The 23,733-nt window shown below is 34.3% G+C and overlaps 1 protein-coding gene across 16 annotated transcripts in view; it reads left to right on the top strand.

Annotated features, from left to right (window-relative positions):
* Positions 1 to 23,733, top strand: part of Rbfox1 (RNA-binding Fox protein 1) — a 101,296-nt gene that overhangs the window by 50,947 nt on the left and 26,616 nt on the right. For 15 of the 16 annotated variants that reach the window (XM_036363771.2, XM_036363787.2, XM_036363788.2 and 12 more), the window contains exons 3-7: positions 12,587 to 12,814; positions 14,990 to 15,373; positions 20,530 to 21,321; positions 21,503 to 21,556; positions 22,727 to 22,819. In XM_036363771.2, coding sequence (XP_036219664.2) covers positions 12,587 to 12,814; positions 14,990 to 15,373; positions 20,530 to 21,321; positions 21,503 to 21,556; positions 22,727 to 22,819 — 1,551 coding nt within the window. The remainder of the gene's footprint in view (positions 1 to 12,586; positions 12,815 to 14,989; positions 15,374 to 20,529; positions 21,322 to 21,502; positions 21,557 to 22,726; positions 22,820 to 23,733) is intronic. The other variant, XM_036363795.2, reaches the window with a different exon arrangement.

The raw sequence follows: 23,733 nt of genomic DNA, 5'->3' as shown, positions 1-23,733 counted from the left end.
AGATGCAAGTGAACCCAAAGAAGAGTGCCCCAAAAGTGAGTACAGAGATTGAAAACGAGACTGGTAAAACCTGCAATCCCCAAACTATTCGTTGAGTACTGTATGATGCTAGCTATCATAGTCGTAATGTCCGTAAAAAGCCATTCATAAGCAACACTAACAGACAAAAAAGATTGAAGTTTGTGAAAGAGCGACGAACACTTCTGGAATTCTGTTATTTTCTCGGACTAAAGTAAATACAATACTTTTGGCTCGGATGGACATGAAAAAGTTTGGAGAAAAAAGAAAAGTGAATACTGAGCTTGAACCACGGAATATGACTGCCGCGGTAAAACATGGTGGTGGGTCGCTCATGATGTGGGGATATAGCAGCATCTGGAGTAGGTAATCTTGTGTTCATTGAGCATACAATGAACAAATATGATTACCTTAACATTTTAAAAGCCAATTTGAACGAAAGTGCGTCTAGATTGGGTCATGAAGGATCATTTGTCTTTCAACACGACAACGATCCAAAACACACCACTCTCATTGTTAAGGATTGGCTTCTTTACAAGCCACCCAAACAATTAAAAACACCAGCCCAATCTCCTGATGTCAATCCTATCGAGCAATTGTGGGATTACTTAGAAAGAAAAATCAGAAGACACCAAATAACCAGCAAAGAATCTTTGAAAGCTGCGCTAATCGAAGAATGGAGCAAGATTCCACCTTCAGTGACCCAAAAGCTGGTCAAGTCCATTCCATCCAGGTTGAGTGCATTTAAAAAATCCAAAGGCTATCCAACGAATTACGAAAACGATTAACCGTCCATAAAAGCTCAAAAACAACCCCGTTAGAACTTTTTTTTCGCAATTTATTTTTAGTGCATACATACTTTCGTGACGTAATTTTAAGCTATTGGAACATTCTTTTCTGTAATTTGAAAAATTATTACTTTAAGTTTGGGTTTTTTGTTATTGGAGACATATAAAATAATTGAAAATATAAAAAAATTGGTTAATAATATTAGTTTTCGCATGACAAAACAGATAAACACGCTACATACTTATTTTTGTGATACACTGTATATATGTATATATTTTTTTTGTTTTCCTTTAATAGGCATTGATGTTTGGCGATGAATACCACGTAAAAGTTTAACTTAATCGAAAAATTATACATACAAAATCCACAACACGAAATATGTTTTTATGTAGTTGGAAGCGGGATATGAATTTTTCTATCCGATAGTAAGTAAAAAATAAAAAACGGTTAGTCGCAGGACCTACCTGTTACAATTAAGAGCTCATAGTTGGAGAGCCTTTCTAAGAAGAGTCTATCAACCAGTTTTTCAGATTATTAAGCGAACCTAAGGTTTGTTCCCTACCAACACATTTTTATCTTAACGATCACTTCATACCGGTGAATGAATATATACTAAAGTGGTCCGATTTGAACAATATCTTCAGAGATTATAGCGCTGCCTTAAACAATATTACTACGCCGAACTTCGTGAAGGTACCTTGCCAAATAAAAAATGTTTCGATACAAAGACTTGGCCGCTGTATTCTGTAGTGGTCCCATAATGGCGGTTCCGATCTTGGGGAGAAAAGGGCGTGTTCAAAATTTCAGGTCCATGTCTTTTTGAAAAACTGAGGACTAGGTCATCATGCTGATTATTTATATATATTTTTATAGGGTATTTCCTTTTGGGTGTTACAAACTTCGTGGTAAACTTAATTCCCTTGTTTGTAACACCTAAAACTAATCGAAATATGTATACGAGTATATAGTTATACATTGAATGTCTGTTCTCTAGGAAGGTTTGTATTGCAAATGGGAGGAATCGGACTACTGGTGCAGAAAGATCTCCATAAAACGTCTATTTTTCTTATTAAGTAACGCTAATACGACTTGAAGCTTTGTTTATATCAAACGACGTGGCTGAAAATAACTAGCAAATCGCAAACCGTTGGGCCTGCTATAACTTGCAATAACCTTTTGAACTTTAAAAACGGAATAAAAACTTTTCACATTCATTAATTCGTTATAAATATTATACTCATAAAACATTTATGTTTTCCCCACATTTTAAGCATGGTTTCTATACTTTGCGTGCGTTTCCCACGGTTTCATGGCTTCATCGCACTTAGTGAGGACCGATGTCCGTTACTGTCACCGTTAACCTGCTACTGTCTCGAAAAATGTTTCTTAAAACGACATAACTAAAACGTAACTAAACCGAAAAATTTATACAATATAAGCGGACAAAGTAAAAAGCAAAGGAACAAAAGACTGACACAAGGAAAAGGCGAGAGAAATGTACTATGTATATATGTACTTATGTTTATGTAGCATAACTAATTTCGTTTCATAATGTAAATGGTGCAGTTTAATTTTTAATCTCTGAGACCTAATTATATTGATATGAGGTTCATCGCGAACATTTGATCATTTGTATACTCTTCCAACAAAGGAACCTACCTTTATGAGACATTTCATCTCTCACGAAAAACTTAACCGATTTTAAACATATACATGTTAGATACATACATATGTACATATATCTATATGATATCAGCAGTGATATAAATGTAGCATTACATTTTGCAGCAATAGCTGAAACATTTCAATTAGTTATAAGATTTTTTTGTTTCGTTATTCCACAACACACAGATTTCGTTGATGGATAATCTAGAAATGTCGCCTTTGACGTTTCGTTGTTGTTTCGCTGCATGAAATTAATTTACATTACATTTTTGGCAAAGGCCACCGTTCTACTTTCGTTTGTTGTTTTTAGCCGTGCCAGAGGTCCTTATGGCACCACAGAACCCGTGCCAATATTCTGCCACATATGTATATGTAATTCGTATAATATGTACACATATACTATTTTAAGTAAATAATTGAAAATTTAAGTTATATACCACAAAACTATTAAGAATTCTTTGCATTTATAAAAGAAATAATTTTTTGTGGAAATAGTTCATATTGTGCTGGATATTTTCTAGTATACTTGCGTCGCAAAGGTATCAGTGCAGCCTCACTTACAGATATTGCAACCAACAAATTTAGACAAGGAATTAATGCATTAAATGATTCTTTTTCGACATATCTTACTTATTCCTATCAAATTTTATTTGTTTGCAGATCTTTATTTACCCCTGTATTATATTTAAATTATCAATATGAGTGGCTTATATAAAATCGCAGCTATGAAGCATATTCAATAAGTTTACCTATATTATTTAAAGTGGCTTAGAAGGTTCAAAAACTCAATTTTTTTTATTTAAAAAATTGTTGGTTAAACTATGGAAAAATGTGTATGTATTCCTAAATATTTAAATTTAAATTCCGATTCTTTCTGTTGTTATAAGTCATAAAAGGGAACAGCCCAGCCCTCCTTCTTTTTATACTCTCGCAACATGTTGTTACAGACTATAATACAAGGTACAATTCAAAAGTTCCAGGACTTTTTAAACAACGCGGCTTCGAGTGGCGCCATCTGTCTGAAATTGTTATCCCTCAATCGTGTATTCTTCAGTGTTGTCGTATAAAATTTATATAACAGCTAACTTGTATAACAGCTGAGATATCGCGCTACATGTGACATTACATTTGTAGTGTCGGTCGGAAAATGAGCATCGAACAAAGAGCCAACATTAAGTTTTGTTTTAAACTTGCTAAAATTTTTACCAAAACTCATCAAATGATGAAACAAGTTTATGGCGATGATTGTCTATCCCGTAGCCGTATTCACGAGTGGTTTAAACGTTTTCAAGAGGGACGGGAGGACTTGGAAGACGACGAACGTTCGGGCCGGCCAAAAGATGTTGTGAACGAAAAAAACACGGAAATTGTGCATGAATTCATTAAAAAAGAGCCGAAATCATCGCTTAAATATATGGAATCGGAATTATCAATATCCGCAGCGTCGATTTATCGTATTTTGACAGAAAATTTGGGCCTTAGAAAGGTTTGTGCTCGATTTGTCCCGCACACTTTGAAACAACACGAAAAAGACCTCAGAATTCAACATTCAAGAGACATCATCAAAGAGGCCAAAAATAACCCAAACTTTTTGTATTCGATTGTCACTGGTGACAAAACATGGTGCTTTGAATGTGAGCCCGAAACCAAGCGTAAAAGTGCGAAGAGGCAGTCTTCAGAGGAGCGGAGGCCATCCAAAAGGCGACGACCGCCATCCTCAACGCTATCCCCACAAATGACCTAAAAAAGTCATTCGATAACCTTCTTGAACGTGCGAAACGTTGTATTCAGGCGGAAGAAGACTTTTTTGAAGGCGACCAATAAATTTATCAAAAAAAAACAAATAATATTCGTTTTTTAATAAATGTCCTGAAACTTTTGAATTGCACCTTGTAGTTTTATTTACCTAACGGCTGAGGGAGGGGCATCTGCAGTTTGTTTAATGTGCTTTTTCCTTAACCGCTAAATCTATAATAACAAAATTCACTGAGAACAAATGTTTTTAGCACTTCTATCGACATTGTGAAAGTGGGTGAAATCAGGTAACAAGCCCGCCCATTCCCCATATAACGATACTGTTAAAAACTACTAAAAGCGCGATAAATCAAGCACTAAACCCGCCAGATACATTGAATTTTATCTCTGAGATGGTATGAGATGATTTTATAGGAACCGCGTTCAAAATAAGACAGTGGGCGTGGCACCGCAATCTGATTCTTTCACTTTCTACTATTCAAATCAAACAAAAATGATTGTGTCGGTGAATTGTTTAAATCGAAACAAAACTGTTCAAACAAGTTTACCATTTAACTTTGCAGTGTATTTAGATTCATATTAAAGAGAGACATATAATAAAAGTAAATTTCAACACAATTGTTTGATTTCAGATGAATATTGCAAAATGATGAATCTGATTGTAACCAGTAATATGGGGTCGCTAATATTTTCGGTATATTTGAAAAAAATTCTTCTTGAAAAAACATATCTGAAGGCAGAAAATAGTTAATTTTTTTTTTCTTTTTTTAAATTACTAAATACATATAATGTCAAGAATGTGAAATAGGTGGCTAAGTTATGGTTGTAAGCGAATGAATTTAGACTATGAAATGATGAGTTAACAGACGTAATCACATTTGTGAAAAGACAGCAATGCCACCGGAATTTGTTAAATGCCATCCCGTTGGGTACGAAAACACTCATAGGAACCATCGACGTCTGCAGCTGTGGTAAAAACAAAAAACCATATACTTTTTTGGCAGCTTTTGCATTTTCATATTCAATATAAAATATACTTTTTAGTGTTGGCGCCAAAGTTTCTTATGTTTCATTGACCATACTATCGTTGTTGCTTTGGACTCTATCTGCTTTCTTTTAACGCGAATCCGGCCTATTCTTTCCACATCTGCCAAATCTCGTCGATAATACTGATTTGATGCTTGTTGACGAGATAATGACTTTTTCTATTAATGATCAACGATTTTTAACTTAAATTCGCATTACTAGTCAGCAATACAGGGCCACCAGCCGTATGATATGACGTAATGTGACGAATGATGCGTTTCGTCGTCGAGGCTCATCAAGGCTTTTAATGGAGTAATTTAATACGTTTAACTTCATTGCATTCAGTGCGTAACAATTGAAAAATACATGTTTGCCAGCATACTGGCCGTAAATAGGAAATCACCAATGAACTGTGTTATAGCTTATCTACATAAGTATATGTGTATACCATATGTGTAAATTTATTCACAGGGACTTGGTAACACGACGTCTCAAGCCAATTGCATTAAGTTGGTGGTTTTTTCATCAAATGTAAATTGTTTTATTATACTCTCGCAACCTGTTGCTACAGAGTATAATAGTTTTGTTCACCTAACGGTTGTTTGTATCACCTAAAACTAATCGAGTTAGATATAGGGTTATATATATATAAATGATCAGGATGAAGAGACGAGTTGAAATCCGGGTGACTGTCTGTCCGTCCGTCCGTCCGTCCGTGCAAGCTCTAACTTGAGTAAAAATTGAGATATCTTTATGAAACTTGGTAGACATGTTTCTTGGTACCGTGAGACGGTTGGTATTGCAGATGGGCGTAATCGGACCACTGCCACGCCCACAAAACGCCATTAATCAAAAACAAATAACTTGCCATAACTAAGCTCCGCAATAAGATACAAAACTGTTATTTGGTACGCAGGATCACATTAGGGAGGGGCATCTGCAGTTAAAACTTTTTTTAAAAAGTGGGCGTGGTCCCGCCTCTAATAGGTTTAATGTGCATATCTCCTAAACCGCTAATGCTATAATAACAAAATTCACTAGAAGCAAATGTTTTTAGCACTTCTATTGACGGTGTGAAAATAGTTGAAATCGGGTGGCAACTCCGCCCACTCCCCATATAACGGTACTGTTAAAAACTACTAAAAGCGCGAAAAATCAAGCACTAAACACGCCAGAGACATTAAGTTTTATCTCTAAAATGGTATAAATTGGCTTTATAGGAACCGCGTTCAAAATTAGTCAGTGGGCGTGGTACAGCCCACTTTTAGGTGAAAACCCATATCTTGAGATCTGCTCAACCGATTTCAACCAAATTCGGTGCATAACGTTATTTTCATGTTTCTATGTCATAGTGCGAAATCGGACTACAACCACGCCTACTTCCCATATAACACCATTTTAAATTCCATCTGATTCTTTCACTTTCCACTATGCATATCAAGCAACAATGATTATATCGGGGTAAAACTTTGCGTGAATAATGCGATTAAAGTATGCCACCTTGTGGCCAAAAATTGTCTAAATCGAACCAAAACTGTTTAAGCCCCTAAGTACTAAATATGTGGACCCCAGTGCCTATAGTTGACCTTCTACCGAAAATATCAGTCAATCCACAAAGAAATCTCAAACGAGTATACCATTTGACTTTGCGAGAGTATAAAATGTTCGGTTACATCCGAACTTAGCCCTTCCTTACTTGTTTTTTGTGAGTATTTTTGGAAACAACTTTAATATAAATTATTTGATTTCATTTATTGCCATTTTCAAAACATGCCAAAGAGTATATTTCTTAAACACAATAATAAAATATAAAACTTTGTATACAGCAGTTAGTAGACCATGAAGTTAGCTAACTATTCGATTTGATTTCACTATACTAACTGTTTTTCTGGTACTCGCACAAACGTGACTGCTTATGTGCTCTTGCACCAAATTCAGTTTGTTTTCTGTTTTTGTCATTAAGATAGTAAGCGTCGTCTTCCATCTTCAACCGTAATCGTAATAAACAATCACGATCAAATATACTTCTGTATGTTAATTATTTTCCGAATAGGCAATTTTCGCTTTTTTCATAAACTCTTATACCCATACGTCACACCAAACATATCCTTAAGTAAAATCAATTAGTTATGAACTAGTTCAACAGTAAAATTGTCGTTTTCATAAAAGCAACTGGTATTTTGTACATGGCGATGATCTACAAAATGGCAATTGCCATATAAATAACAATTTATATTTTTGCCCGGCTTCTCCCCTGAAAAAAGCACAGGTACGACAACGAAATTATGCTTTCTTCCTGAACAATCTTTAGAAAATAACTACTTTGAAAACAGATGATGATTTGCTTGTCCTCTTAAGTTTGATTGAATGTAGGATTAAAGTAATTTAACCACGTGTTTAATAGCCGTTATTAGAATCTCTGCAAACAACAATGTGAGTTAGTTAAAATCGAAACCAAATTATAGCTGTTTTCGATGCGTCATTTCTGCTCGCTATCTATGCGCGCTGCCCTCTTTAAAATTTTCGAGTTTAATTATTACAAGAAAGAATCAAATAACAAGGTAAGGATAATTTTAGTTGTGAAATGGTATGCTTTAACACTATTTCTGCAAAAAAAATTTTCTATATGTAACTTCGTTGGTACTGTCCTGATATCTAAGAGAAAGACAGTGGACGTTACTATTATCCGATTACACTCATTATCACACTGTAGCTATAAATGCAGCTTTAGTATTTTATGAGATAGGTATATTAAACCTCTTAGGAAGCAAGGTCACACCTTCTTTTTAAAAACCACAGATGGCCATCCCTACTTTGATAACAGTTTTCTACCTCAATTTGTGGCTTAGATAAAGCTACAGTATAATTTTCCGCTTCCGCCCATATCCAATACAAACCTCTTCATAGTACCACGTGTACCATGTTTCAACAATATATATCTATTAGATATAAATAAATGAGTTCTTCCTCATTTTATAAATATTGAGCAAAATGCGTAGTATTCTTCACTTTGCTCAAAAATGGTTAAAATCGGGTCAGCGGTTATGTTGAAAACTACTCGAAAGTGCGAGAACTCACTAAATAAATAATTCAGAAGCATTAACTTTCATAGGAAATATGGTGCTTAAGGCCTTCATAGGAATCAATGGAAAAATTAGACAATAGTTATCGTATCGTCGTATTAGGAGTAATTATATATCTTCTAAAATATTAGGTTGACAAGACGCATTGAAATCCGAATGTCTGTCTGTTCGTCTGTCTGTGTAGGCTGTAACTTGATTAAAAATTAATACATCTGGATGGCACTTGGTACACACATTCCTTGGTAAGGACGAGTTCGTAGATGGGCGTAATCGGACCACTGCCACGCCAACAAAGCACTATTAATCAAAATCGTATACAGTGTCATAACTAAGCCGTAAATTGAGATTCACAACTCAAAGTGATAAATCAATGAGTAAATGCGTCAGAGACACACCCAGGATGCCACAAGATGCCTTTTTAGGAGCCGGTATCAAAATTACAACCACGCCCACTGCCCAAATAACACAATTTTAAATTCTATCTGATTCTTTCACATTCCAGTATACAATAAAAACATCAAGTAATATATCGGAACAAAACTTTGTACGATTAGTCCCTCTAAAGTGGGCCACCTAATGACCAAAAATTGTCCAAATCCAACCAAAACTGTTCAAGCCCCTGATACCGAATATGTGGACCCCAATGCCTATAGTTGACTTTTACCGAAAATATCGGTCAATGTGTGAGATATATAATTGAAATTCGGAGGGAATGCTTTCCTGGTGATAGTATGTCTGAGTGTCACAAAGGGGTTAAATCGGTTCAATATTTCCCTTAGCCCCCCATATACCATACCTAATATAAAGATTTTCGCACTTTCGGGTGTCTTTATTCCGCATATATCAGCCAGTATGTGAGTTATCTCAATAAAAATAAGAGAGCGTATTTTCCTATTAACAGTGTGCTCAAACTTAACTTTGTGCCCAAAATAAGTAAAATCGGGTAACAGCTTGCCCTAGCCCCCCATATAACTAATCACAGAGTTTTCAAACATCCGGTTGATTTTACTCCATATATGTTGGAAACGGTATGTGAGGTACTTTAATGAAACTCAGGGAACATATTATTCGGTTAATAGTATGTAAAATCGGGTCAATAATACCCTTATCTCTCAAGTACATAACAAGGTTTTCAAACTTCCGGTTGGCATTATGCATTATCTTAGCAAAATAAACTGATTAATATTGGATATACTATATATCAACGTATAATATTGGATATACTATAGTTTAATGCCGAAAATATGTGAATTTAGTCTACGAATTACCCCAACTCCCAAATACTACATATATTGATTTCGTTTCGTTCGTCGTTCGCAAGAGTATAAAATGTTCGCTTGCACCCGAACTTAGCGTTTCCTTACTTGATTTTTTTTATCGGTTTCAATTCCGATTCCGACAACCATCAGATTCTACAACACCCCTGAATAGCTATAAATAATATATGTGCGTGTATCAACGATAAAACTAAGCGTGAATTATTTTCAACAAATAAGTATACATAAATTCATAAGAGTTGTCTTTTAACAATTTGCACCGCAATCGTCCATTAGTTAGTCTAAACTGAAGATAACTGGGTGATGAGAAGGAAAATATGTGAAACTTATTAATTATGTTGCTGTCATATTTGGCAACAGCAACTGCAACTGCAGTATATACAACACTGCATCTTTATCGATTCACACGTTCACAATAAATTTCCATTTGCTGCCAAGTTGACAGCCCTGAGCGATCGAAATGGGCTATAGATGCTTTAGGAGCAAATATTCGCGCTGTGGTGCCCAAATGCGGCCGCTAATTGCTTAGGATTTATGTTGTTGTTGTATTTAAAAGTGCATGGTAGAATTCATATAAGAGTGCATATACCCTTACCCTCGCCACCAGTCAAGCCATGAGTTCATTGGTACAGCAACGATGCGCCTTTCTAATTCAAAATTGTTGTTGAACAGCAGAGGTGGTTATGTCGGCGATGTTTTTTGGTTTTTGGCAGCAAGCTGACGATTGCGATTAACCAGGCGACAAAATTTGCCACGTCTGCAGCGTTTGCCAAGTGGCAAGTTGTGATCATAAGTGATGAACGGTAAAGTTGAAAAATTATTAAATGCCAGCTGCCATGCACATTTGTTATTCAGTATGTCAACTACACTTGTTCCTTCGCACATACTTGCACATAAGCATAAACAATCCGTAACTGACAGTTAAGTAGGTATGATACAAAAAAAAGTGTAAAAGTAGTAGTAGTACTCGCGCTTTGTCTTCAAATTGTTTTATTTGCCGAGACTTTATGAACAACTGGTACTACTACAAAATATAACAGTCTTCAATACTATGTATTTATCTAAATAAGTTAGTTGTTTAAATGAGTTAACTAAATTTGTTATACATATCAAATAAATATTTTAAATAACTTTTGATTGTTAACTTGAATTTACGCAACTTAATACATTTCTGTCGTTGCCAAAATGTATTATGGTAACTAAAAAGGTAATTTAATGGGTTGTTCTTCCCAAAGCTACATGCTCAACATGCATAAGACATTTTCTTCACCAAATTTTTTAGAATTACCACCGTGTTGTATGTATATGAAATTGTTACCTGTAGTGAACTTCAAATTAAATAAACAGTATTCGAAAATTACAGAATTATTTAACATTGCTTTATGTATTTCGACAAGCAGAAACGTTCAACTAAAATAATAAATGAATAATTCAACGCGCTCGTGATGTGCCTTACTAATGAGTAGCTTACGCCAATCGAAAACGAATTGAAAACTTAACGATTTAAAATACTCCTTCGTAATTGACTCCAGGGCGGTGGTGGAATTATATTACGATTAGTTTGTTGTTGCAGAGTTACTAGGCCAATACAGAGTGTTGTAATTCCGTTCGCAATCACAACTGATTTAATCAATTGAGTTTCGCTGTGCGTTCAAATGCTATTAAACATGGCTGATATACATGCATACATTGTTCAGCTGCTACGAATGTAGGTTACACTAACATGTTTGGCAAACTAGGCTACCAGAGTTATTATTTCATTGATAATGAAAGTGGCAAAAATGCAAAATTATGTAACATTATGCCATAAACTAAAAGTCACATAAAATTTAACTCGATGGACTATTTATAGTTTCATTATTGCTTGTGCTTGATTAGCCATCAGCTCATGTACAATGCAAATATTAGTTTATCAATTCTCAATTGCATCTATATAACTTATTGACATTTCTGCTAGGGGACGATATGAGCCGTTGCAAACAATCGAAATATATTCGTTTAATTTAAATAAGATGTATGCCCCTCCTATACTACTCAATTCCGGTAACGTAGAACCGGCTGTTGTGTCTCTCCAATCACTATATATGTACATAGGTACAACTTTCGTTGTTGATTTACGTGAGTACCTGCCAGCGACGTCCTTACCTCACGGTGTTCAAAAAACACAGCGTATCAATACAATGCGTTGATCAGCGCCTCAAACAATACGAGCTATTTTCAAGTATTTCTTTGGATACCAGTGGCAGTGTGTCTGGGCACACACTACCATCTTGGTAAGATTCGAGGCCGACCTAAAACCTCTTCCGTTTTCGGGTACGGAACCCATTTGCTTTTTGCAACTTCTTTTTAGAACTGAAAAAAACAGTTAAGCTGAATTTTCAATTCTTCCTGCATTTAGGTTTCAACCACAGCCACCACGAATCTCCCCAAAGGGGCCATAACCCAATGAGCAGATTGGACCGAAGTCCAAGGGCTTTCTGCTCCCCGTGGTACCAGAAAGTCTCCGGTAAGACTGCGTAGCCGAAACTACTGCCAGTTGAGCTACCCATTACTCAATGACTGGTGACATTTGTCGCTTGAAGTTCAAATGTCTTTTTATTTGCTTTTTCATTTAAAGTCTATAATATCATTCCAAGCTGAGTATTATAGCACTATTTCTGACATACTATGCTGATATTACTGAGCAAGGTACATAATAACAGTCATAGTGCATATTGGCTTTTAGTCGCCTCTTACGACAGGCATGCCTTACCGCGGGTAAATTCTTACCCCTACCCGCAGGGGGAACATAGGTACAGTATAATACCAATCAAGAAACGAAAATCATTATAAGGACAATAAGAGGGCTACGGAAATATTTAAAACGATTTCACCCATTTGTGTCGCCAAATTAGTCTTTTCCCTTATTTTTGTCACTACACAAATTTAAATACTGCTTAACGACCTAACTATTTTCTTGCTCTATATTTACAGCACGTGGTGCAGGCCGGTGGTGCGCCATTTCCAGGCGCTCCGACTGGCTACCCCTCCACCGGTGCGCAGGTAGGCGTTGCCAATCCTGACAGTCTATCCATGGGAGTTGCGGCCATTAAAGCTGACCCGGTGTCTCAAATGAATACTGAGAGTGGAGCGCAGATCTCAGGAAGTACAAATGCAGTCACGTCGGCCGCTGGTGTGCAGCTTTACATGCAGCAGAAGAAAGTAAGAGAAAAAACTCATCGAAATCTAATTATTGCACTAGTTAGTGTGTTTGTATATGCGGTGAAAGTTTGCGTGCATGTGTTGTTGAGAATCGAAATCAGAGAGCTGATCCATTGTGCGCTTGTAAATATGCTTTGAATCATTTTTATTTAAGATTTTTTAAGATAATTGCATGCCCATTTTACCAAACCTACGGCTATTATATTTTTCTTCACCTTGCACAGCTAGACGTAAACATAATTTGAGGAAAAGTGTATGTATGTGTGTTCGATTTTAAAAACCAGTGTAAAAGGAAACAAATAAATATTGAGAAATAAAGGGAAAAAAGGTTTAGGTTTTTGGAGCTTTGTTAAAACAAGAACTTTCTTGTTTTTAAGTTAAAAAACTTGTATTCGAAATGCCTAAAACAAAATATAAATTGTGTACATGTACATATGTGTGTGTATCATAAGTAAATTTGCGCATGACATCGTTTATTCTTTTCGACAATTATATAAAGCAGCTTTAAGAATTACTAAATATTGTGTATGTAACATCGTTAAAATAATAATCTCTAATATAAGCAGAGTAGCCTTGTACAAATATGTGACGAAATACATAAATGCACCGACGGTTATCACAAAACACACAAAGCCATTATTATTCTTTATAATAATCGATTTGAGAAAATGCATGCATTAATTTTTTTTTAATATTTCGCAGTTATTACTATCTATTATATTTCGATTTTTCGCTTTGTTCTTAATTTTTATTGTTTTTATTCGCTAAAATCCATACAAAAGTATAATATATACAAAAAAAAAAATATAAGATGGCTCAGTCTAAAAGTATAGCTTAATATTTGAAGCCCACATATTAATGTCAAAACTCCATAATCTATTAGCGAAATTAATTCATTAATTATTTATAATTACTCACTCTCTCTCAGTGCCAAAACTTCGTTTGAATTTCTGCGACAAAGCAGATGTCAGCAGCATACATGTATTCTTATGATATAGAAATATGGTATTTCTAACACTACGAGTTGTCTTAAAACATGCAGGCTAAAAAATTAATATTGGTTTGAAGCCAAAGCCTTTTTTTGCCAACACTTATTATTCGACATAGGTGCGAGGCCGATACACCGATTATGGCGATCTTTCAACTTTTCGATAACGTTTTTGTAGTACGTTTTGTCTCGATAATTGCTTTCCCGCAATCTTGAGGTCTGAAAACAGGAAAGAGTCGCTGGAGGTCACATCAGAAAACTACAGTGAATGCGTATAAAACCGATGATCAATGCATGAATGTTAACATCATTTTCATTGATATGGGATACCCTTTTTTTTACAGCTTTTTCTCGTACAAGTTGTGCTGCACGTTTGTATGAAAATAGTGTTTGATGAATACTAAAAATTTCTTTTTATTCAATTTTTAGGTCCAATTTCAAAACATATTGATTTTTTTGTATAATATTCAGTTTTATTTTGAATCTGTCTTATTATTAAAATGACAATAACTAAATTTGCTGACAAAAACAATGATGTTGAAGTATAATGAGAAATATTTTACAAAAATTAAAGTGAAATCAATTTAATCGAAAGGAGAGATCTAATGGATGATATATTTTTAGTCTCCTACAATATAGACTACTATCCACAAGTACGTTATCATGGTTCTCGAATCGAGAGAGGTAACGACTATTTCTTCCTGCTTGAAAAATTCACGATTTTCTTTTGGTCGTTTGTTTGCTCGTCTCTCAAACAGTTCGATTCACGCGTAGGCGATAAGCTTAGGCAATAACAAATTGCGATACATCAAGAGATATTCGGTGATGGCGTGCAATCTCAATCTCTAAGTCTTCACAATATTTGCTGTTTGGCATTACTGGGAGTGCGATTTAGCGATAAGCAAATGACACGCATGTTATACTCATCATTTTATTAATGATTGTACAATTATTAAATGGGAATTATAAAATAAGAAAAAAAACTGTTCTGCATTTATGTATTTAGCTATTTCATAATGAATTTTTGGTGTTGGTTTAGCTCGAAGAAATATTAAATTTTGCAACATAGTTATAATTTTTAATGAGCCTAATCATGCGAACTTAAATGTAGAATAAATCTCAAGAGATTATTAATACTAAATTAATGGATGAAAGTGAATAAACATTCAAACACCATTCTCCCGCAGACAAATCTGCCAACGGTGACATCGCAGTTCAACGGCTGCAATGTTTCCATCACATCACCTACAACAGTAACGTCGACCACAGAGGTAGTTATGGATTCGCCTTTGTTGAGCAGTATTCCGGTGCAACAGCATAATGGCGGACTTGGGATTGCGCTCAGCAATGGATTGTCGCCCGCCCTGAATGGTTTTGAAAACAATCACCAACAGTTGCAACAGCAGCAATTGAAAATGCTACAACATTACCGGCCGAGTATCCACCAGACTCACCAAGTGCACCAGCAACCATCAACACAACCACAGTCGCAAACGCAGTCACAACCATCGACGCCAACAACAATATTGACGATTACGTCATCACAGCCACAACCGCAAAGTATTGTTCTAGTGAGTGTTGTTGCCATATTAGCGAAAATTTGCACAGGGTGATGAGGTAGTGTGTTGGCCAAGCGATGGCCACTTTATTGCACTAGCCACCTGCCATATACGCCATATCTATCACCTTTCACATATCCACGTATTAAATAGTATGCAACTTTTTTGGCATCCTCGCTCGTACTCATGTAAATTATTCGTACTCGTACGTAGTTACTCTACATATATAATGTACACAAAATCCAGTTGAATTGAATTAAATGGAATGGAATGGAATTCGTGTTGTGTCCATTTTACTACCGCCTATAATACTGCTGCGGTTATATAAGTATTTATGCCACTGTAACAAAAATTGCATCCTTCTCATACTTTTTTTCGTTACTTATATTCATAACTATAATTGTATTATATATATATACATATAACGAAGAACGTTGTTCCCGCATTAAGCATAGCATAGTTTAAGGATGACTACAATGCAACTTATTTTCAATTCGAAGCAGATTTAAAGTATTGTTATTATTAATATTAACACTAGTGTCGCCACAGATAAATGTGCATACAATAACATTCATACATCATATTCTATAAAGTGAAAAGTTTGTTGCTCTCTATTGTTATCAATTCTGTTGTAGTTTAGCTTTTTAATGAATTCCATGATTTCACATGTAATGTTCATAAGCTAAGTTTTAGATTGAGAGCATATATAGCTCCCTTCATATTTTCTTTTTAGTTTGCTTGTAATTTTTAAACTTAAAATAATGAAGAATGTTTAAAATATGGCACACACTACCACATTAATTTTCTTTGAAGTTATACACTATCCTTAGGATTTTTATTTGGCAGCTTAAAGAATGCTAATAAAACTACAGCGAAAATCAATTAGAATTCAATACAAAAAAAATGTCTTGTTGGATATTTTCCTAATTTATGTAAACCATTTCATATATTTGGCATACCACCGAATCGTAAATATAATATTATTTACTTAGGTACATGATCTGTGACTCACAAAAACCAATTTACCTCTAAAACAAACGATGCTTATTTGTCATAAGAAACGTGCTCTAGTCGATGAATAATATTGTTGAACTTTCCCCAAAGAGAACAAATTACAGCAATATTTTCTAAGATTGACACATTTACGGTGCACAAAAATATGTATGATTAACTTAATTTTGTCCTTATTCAGCCTTTTCTAAAATAATTATCTTATATTATGAATATTTACATGCATATTTGCATATAACATACAAAAAAACAGATAATAAAATTAAAATTTCCGAACATAATGTTATATTCAATATTCATTTGAAACTGAGCGCTATTGCAACCATTAAAACAATATCTGAAAGTTTTTAACAAAAAACCGGCTTGGGCGACAAATGGGCCCGTCTGTGAACTGATATTTACACAACATGTTTCTTAATATCCTACATTCAAACCTAAGAATGAATTTTTGAAACAGCTTCTTTCATTAAATTAACCCTCTCTTTGGTGTACTCAGTCAGTTCCTGAGACCTTTGGAATCTTTATCGAACTTTTATTGGTTGCTATTGCCATAATATCTTGAATATCTCGATACTTTTCAGAGCAGAAAAAAATCACTAGACGCCAGTTAATCACACTTGAGCTATAAAGCTGTGTTAGATCCATCCGGTAGATAAGTCGCTGACAAATAAAGATTTCGACTATTTCAAATTTTTGGTTAAAAGTTGGTACTACTTTAAGCATTGGATCACAGTGCCTTACTCATCAGTTCAATAACAGTAACTACCTACAAGTGTATGTGTGTGTGAAGCAGGCGTTCGCAATAACATACACTTTAAAAAATAGTTCCTCCTTGTTCACTTGTGCGGTTGAAAAACTTACTTTAAATAAAGTTTAATTCAAATGAACGCATATTTACTACTATGGTTAATACTTTAGTTTATCAACCTTTTGTTTGAATAAAGCATCCAATTCAGTTCAATTAATATTAGAATACTTTTCTTTTCTAAGCTTCAGCTTATTGTCATTTTCTGTAGTCCAAATACTATTGCTACCAGATGTGGTTAATGTATGGTAGTGTATTCCTTGTGCAAACCATAGTTATAGTAAATATTGTGTGTAAATTAACATTTATGTATACATATAAAGCCATAATCATCTAGGCGAAACCATTTGCAATGCAACTAATTCGAATCGTAGAGAGTCCAAATTAACGCTATAAACTTAAAAATTTTACCGAAAACAGTTAAATTCGAATCGGAAAACAATATACGATATGGAAAAGTTTATGATGTGCTTAAAAGGTAATTTTAATATGTTACACCTATCATTGAAAAGGTTACAAATTATCAAAATATATAAATCCTTACACACACGGACGCTGAAGTGAATAATGAAAATATATTAAGAGAAGTAGAAAATTCTAATGTTTCATATGAAGAAATGATAGGATAAACGTTATACAAACAAATAAAGAATGGTTAAGTTCGGATGTAACCGAACATTTTATACTCTTGCAAAGTCAAATGGTATACAAGTTTGAGATTTCTTTATATATTTTAATAATTAGAAGTAGAAACTGTTGCCTCAGTTATTTAAATTCACAGTTAAATTAATTAGAGCAATTTGTATACTTTACTCAAATTATGAGAAACCGTTCTTGTGTTTTGTTGTATGCGCTTATAATTGATTTTATATAGAATGCATTACAACTGCATTGAGGAGTATGAAAAGAAATCGATTATTGACAATAAATAAATTTTTTTATTTATTATATCGATATTATTATACATGTTTAGCTATCGGCACAAGGATACCTTGTTATGAGTAAAAAGTAAAGTTCTTTCATTTTCATTAAGATAACTCACATATTGGTCGATATATGCGGTATAAAGTCACCCGGAAGTTCAAAAATATTTATATTAGGTATATGAGCGCTATAGAAAGTACCTAGGGGCTTGGACAGGTGTTGATCGATTTAGCCAATTTTTGGTCACAAGGTCGCATACTTTAAACGCATTATTCACGTAAAGTTTTACCCTTATACAATCATTGTTGCTTGATATGCATAGTGGAAAGTGAACAAATCAGATTGAATGCAAAATGGTGTTATATGGGAAATAGGCTTTGTTGTAATCCAATATCGCACCATTTTCACTATAACAAATTCTCACTATAACATAGAAGTATGAGAAGAATGTTATGTACCGAATTTGTCTAATTCTATAAAGTTATCTCATATCATCCTAGAGATAAAATTTAATGTCTCTGGGGTGTTTAGTGCTTGATTTATCGCGCTTTTAGTAGTTTTTAACAGTACCGTTATATGGGGAGTGGGTGGGGTTGTCACTCGATTTCACCCATTTTTACATTCTCGTTAGAAGTGCTTAAAACATTTGTTCTCAGTGAATTTTGTTATTATAGCTTTAGCGGCTTAGGAGATATGCACATTAAACCTTTTCGGGGGCGGGACCACGCCTACTTTAAAAAAAATTGTAAACTGCAGATGTCCCTCCCTAATGCGATCCTGTTTACCAAATAACAGTCTTGTATCTTATTGTAGAGCTTAGTTATGCAATTTATTTGTTTTTGATTGATGGCGTTTTTGGGCGTGGCAGTGGTCCGATTATATCTATCAGCAATACAAAACGTCTTACGGTACCAAGAAACATGTGTACCAAGTTTCATAAAGATATCTCAATTTTTATTCAAGTTACAGCTTGCACAGAAGGACGAACAGACAGTCACCCGGACTTCAACTCGTCTCTTCATCCTGATCATTTATATATATGTATATATAACCCTATATCTAATTCGATTAGTTTTAGGTGATACAAACAGCTGTTAGGGGAATAAAACTATTATAGTCTGTAGCAACATGTTGCGAGAGTATAAAAAAGTATATACATATGAAAATACATGCACCAGTTTAAGTAATACATATATCGAAATCGAAATGAATTACCGCGTTAATAGGCAGTGCGGCAGTAATTGTGTGAAAATAGATGTTTTGTAGCGACTTCGCCTTGAATATACAATACAATAGAAGAGCTGAACTCTACTATGGAACTAGTTTAAATTAATTAGTTTTACGTACATAGTATCCGCAACCATTTAAAAAATAATAATAAAGCTTAAAAAAAATTGTAATTCACCCATATCTTCTTATTTCTCCACAAGAGTAGCCAAGAAAACATATAACAGTGTTTTAAATACACTATTGCTTTGTCCAGTAGTAGTGTAGTCTGGTGAAATGTAGTCACAAGTAATAATGGTTGTTCTTCTCCCAGTCATTCCTTTGGAGGTTTTGTACCCAAAGTTATTTTCCTCGAAACCCCACTTATAATTTTAATTTACGCTACGAACGACTTACAATTTAGATTGCCGCGCTTCAGGTAAAGAAAAATATCGATCTCTCCACATGGTTCGTTTCTTATTGTTGAATGAAGTTCGTTAATTTAATAATGAATTACATGCTACCGACCAAAGGCTTAACCACTATTACAACTTGACATCTTACATATGTATATACCAAAAAAATACATAAACGGTTACTTTTTATACGTATGGAGTTGGGTGAAGAAATAGTCTCAGATTCTTAGCTGTAGTCAACTGTCACAATGAAACGCAAGTAATTATACAAACAAATAAATCTTTTTTAAAAAGTATTCTTTATTTGTTTTACCATCTTTCCCATTGTTAAATACCATATTTGTTTAAATAAAACTTTCTTGAAGTCAGTTATTCGAACCCAAATCGGATTTTTCTGACTAATCATACTAAATTAAAAATAGATTTCAGCATTAAAACTGCAATATTTCTGTACCTCCGTACTTTTTATAATTAATTTCTAAATCGAGAACTTTAATTAATTATTTGAGACTTAGACTTTTACAAAATACTGATGTTCATGGTAAATTTTTAACCGTGTACCTTCAAAACTAGTATATTTTTTATTATATATTAAATCTAATAGAAGTTAAGTAACGTCTAGTTCGAATTCAGTTTTGCGTTTTTTATAAAAATGCATGCAAGTTGGAACGAATACATATTGTATACCTCATGGATGCCCGTATATTTTTATAATTCGAATTTTCCGCCGATATAACAAATGCTAATCAAAAGGTGCGAAAAGTATTAATAATATGTATATTTTTCTTATATTTCACTCCCTTCAGTCTTCAGTATTGATCCAAAATGACCCTGAGCTAAATGTTACTCAGCAACAACAACAATGCAGTGAAAACAGTTCTAGTGGAGGGTCTGGTGGTGGAAGCAGCACCATTACGTCGATTTCAAATAATTCTGTAACTGTTGGATCTACAGTCACAGCCACAACTAGCAACAGTACCAATAGTTGCATAAGTAATCAAAACCAACCGGTAAACGGGAACAGTTTAGTCAGTGGAGTAGTCTCGTCAGGGGACATCATCACTACCGCAAATGGCGCTCCCACATCTTCACCCACCATCACACCTGCAAGCTCAGATGATTTGCTAGGAAGCACCCACCAACAACAGCTTATTACTGGCATGGGAGGCAGTCCACCCGCTGTCGGCACCGCGGTAACCTCTACCACCTCTACGTCAGCTGCTTCCGGCGCACTAGTCTCAACAAGCACTACTGCCAATGTCGCCAACACTGGTTTGTTACCTACCATCATGTCCAACCCACAGATAATTCCCGGCTCAGTTGACTCTGGTTCGGTTGTATCGTCATTGGTAAGCGGAGCGAGCTCTTCCCAGGTCATTGCCTGCCTCAACGCGGGTAGTGTTGGCGCAAGTGGTGGAATCATGACTTCTGCCGTGTCATCGACCCCAGTTGCCACTAGTCTCACTTCGGCCCTGGTTCCATTAAATCAACAGCAGCAGCAACAAACTATTATTGATTCAAAAAATCAACCGAAACGTTTACACGTTTCGAATATTCCATTCCGATTCCGGGATCCTGACCTACGCGCTATGTTTGGGGTGAGTTAACCCGTAATATTTTAATCAAGCCTCCATATACTTTATGCTTACCCCACTTACTTACCGCTAGAAAAAACTTATATTTATTTTCAATACTATTTTGTTCTCTCCATAATTTGGACCATTATGGAATTTAATCACATTTGAAATGCACAAACGAACCATGCATAACCGAAAACAGCAATTTGGAACTATATTAGATGTGGAAATCATTTTTAATGAACGCGGCAGTAAGGTGTGTAAATTATCTTATATCTTATCTTATCTTATAAATTGAGTGTGTATGTATGAACATGATGATATTACCACAATACATTGGATAACATTCCTGTCCCTTTTCTTCCTCACCATCAAATCCGCAATATAAGTTTCAAAATCATTAATCAATATAACCATATTGTCCGCAGAAATAAATTTATTTCAATATGCCAGTCTATAAGCCTATTTTATATTTTCGTTTGTATTTGTATGTATCAATTTCAAATTCGTTTTTTATATTCAATATAAAATAGAAATAAAACCAAGCTAGAATATGAAATTAAAAATTTAGACTGAATCCTCCAAAGATATAATTTCAAATAAACCATATTTTAAAATGTTGCTCTTAATACAATAATTTATAACAGGATTAAACATATTTAATGAAACTATTTTGTTTATTAAAAACTTATAATTTTTACGCTTTTTGCTACATGATGGTAAATACTTCAAATCTTTCTACATATATTATATGTATTAAATCAATGTTTGCTTGTCAAGTAACTAAAAAGCAAAATATGTTTTTATTTCCTCTTCCTCGTACCCTGAGTAGCAGCGAAGATTTGTAAGAAAATTAGAAACAGGACAGAAAATCTTACCAGAACTCCCCGCTTTCAAAGGCTGCCGAATTAGTTACAACGCATTTTTATAGATATCGTCATATGTATTATTAATACTTGAACCATAGACTGTAGCTATAGTTTTATTTTCACGGGTTTTTTTATTAATTGAATTCTTTCATAACTTGAAAAGATCAGGAATGCAAGAAAAAAATTAAAGTTTGAACGTGGTAACCGAACGAAAATGAATGAACACTTTTGCATGACACACCTAATCCCCAATAAATTAGAAGTGAAATAGCTTAGAAACACTATAATATGTATGTATATGGTTTTATTGGAATCTGATTTTATTTCCCTTAATTGTTTTGAATGACTGTAATAAAAGTATATATATATTTCTTTTTTTTTACAATATAAACTATAATTCTTGTCCGATTGCATGTGATTGCGATTACAATTTGCTGGTGATGTGTTGATAATACGATGCTGCAATATACTGAATGCACAATGTTGCCTTTCGACTATTATGTGGCATGTGACACACTACGATGTGTATTTATGGTGATTCACGTGTCATATAATAGGGCTTTGGCTTTGTAACGTTCGCAAATAGCAACGACGCTGAACGAGCTCGCGAACGTCTTCACGGCACTGTGGTTGAGGGACGTAAAATCGAGGTGGGTGCATGCTGTATGATTATTTTAACCATACCTTAACAGTCGATTGAATTTTAATTTTATTTATAATATACCTTTATAACTCATATATGTGTATGTATACGAAGATTGCTATTTATATTTTTTGGCCAACAATAGAAAATTGAAGATGTGTGATTGTTTTTGGATGAAAAAATTTCGAAGCAACGCATAAGAAATTTAAGTTATTAACTGATACATCGTGATTATGTAATTCTGCAAAAAAAAAGGAAAATGGATGGATACTTTTTATCTCACTTTTTGCCGAGTTGAGTTTAATTACTGCAAACAATACGAGCACAACGCACACATTAGAATATTTTGGAATTGATTATTGTAATATATTTATGCCAAATTTTTCTTGACAACACGAAAAGTGCCAAAAATCAGAAATATAAATAATAAATTCCTTATATATACATATCTATGAATGTACGAATACTATTAGTATTGCATTTAAATGAATTTATTGCATTTTTGTACGTATTTACTATGTATACTACTTTATCAGTATGCGGATATTATTGATCACATTCTTGTGTAACAATTAATACGAAAATAACAATTAATTTAGTATTTATTAATTAAAAATTTGCTTACTTTGAGGTACTTACTGCAAAAATGTCCTTTTTATAATGCGTAATGTAATTTATCGTTGTTAAATGAAAAATCATATAGAAATTAACTAGGCACAATAAGATTTGTATATCAGGTAAAAATATCAAATATTCGGAGTAGACCATATCTCTAATATCCATATAGAGACGCATTTCAGTTAGTAACCCACATTCCCTAAGTCATTGCATCCCAAAGAAGTTATTTATTCTGGGAGCGTTCAAGAAGAAGCTGGGAAGCCTTTAAATATCCCTTTTAAATGCCCGGACGGGTATTCCATT

The sequence above is a fragment of the Bactrocera oleae genome, chromosome 6, assembly GCF_042242935.1.
Source record: "Bactrocera oleae isolate idBacOlea1 chromosome 6, idBacOlea1, whole genome shotgun sequence".
Classification (NCBI taxonomy): domain Eukaryota; kingdom Metazoa; phylum Arthropoda; class Insecta; order Diptera; family Tephritidae; genus Bactrocera; species Bactrocera oleae.
This window is presented reverse-complemented; position numbering and strand designations above follow the sequence as displayed.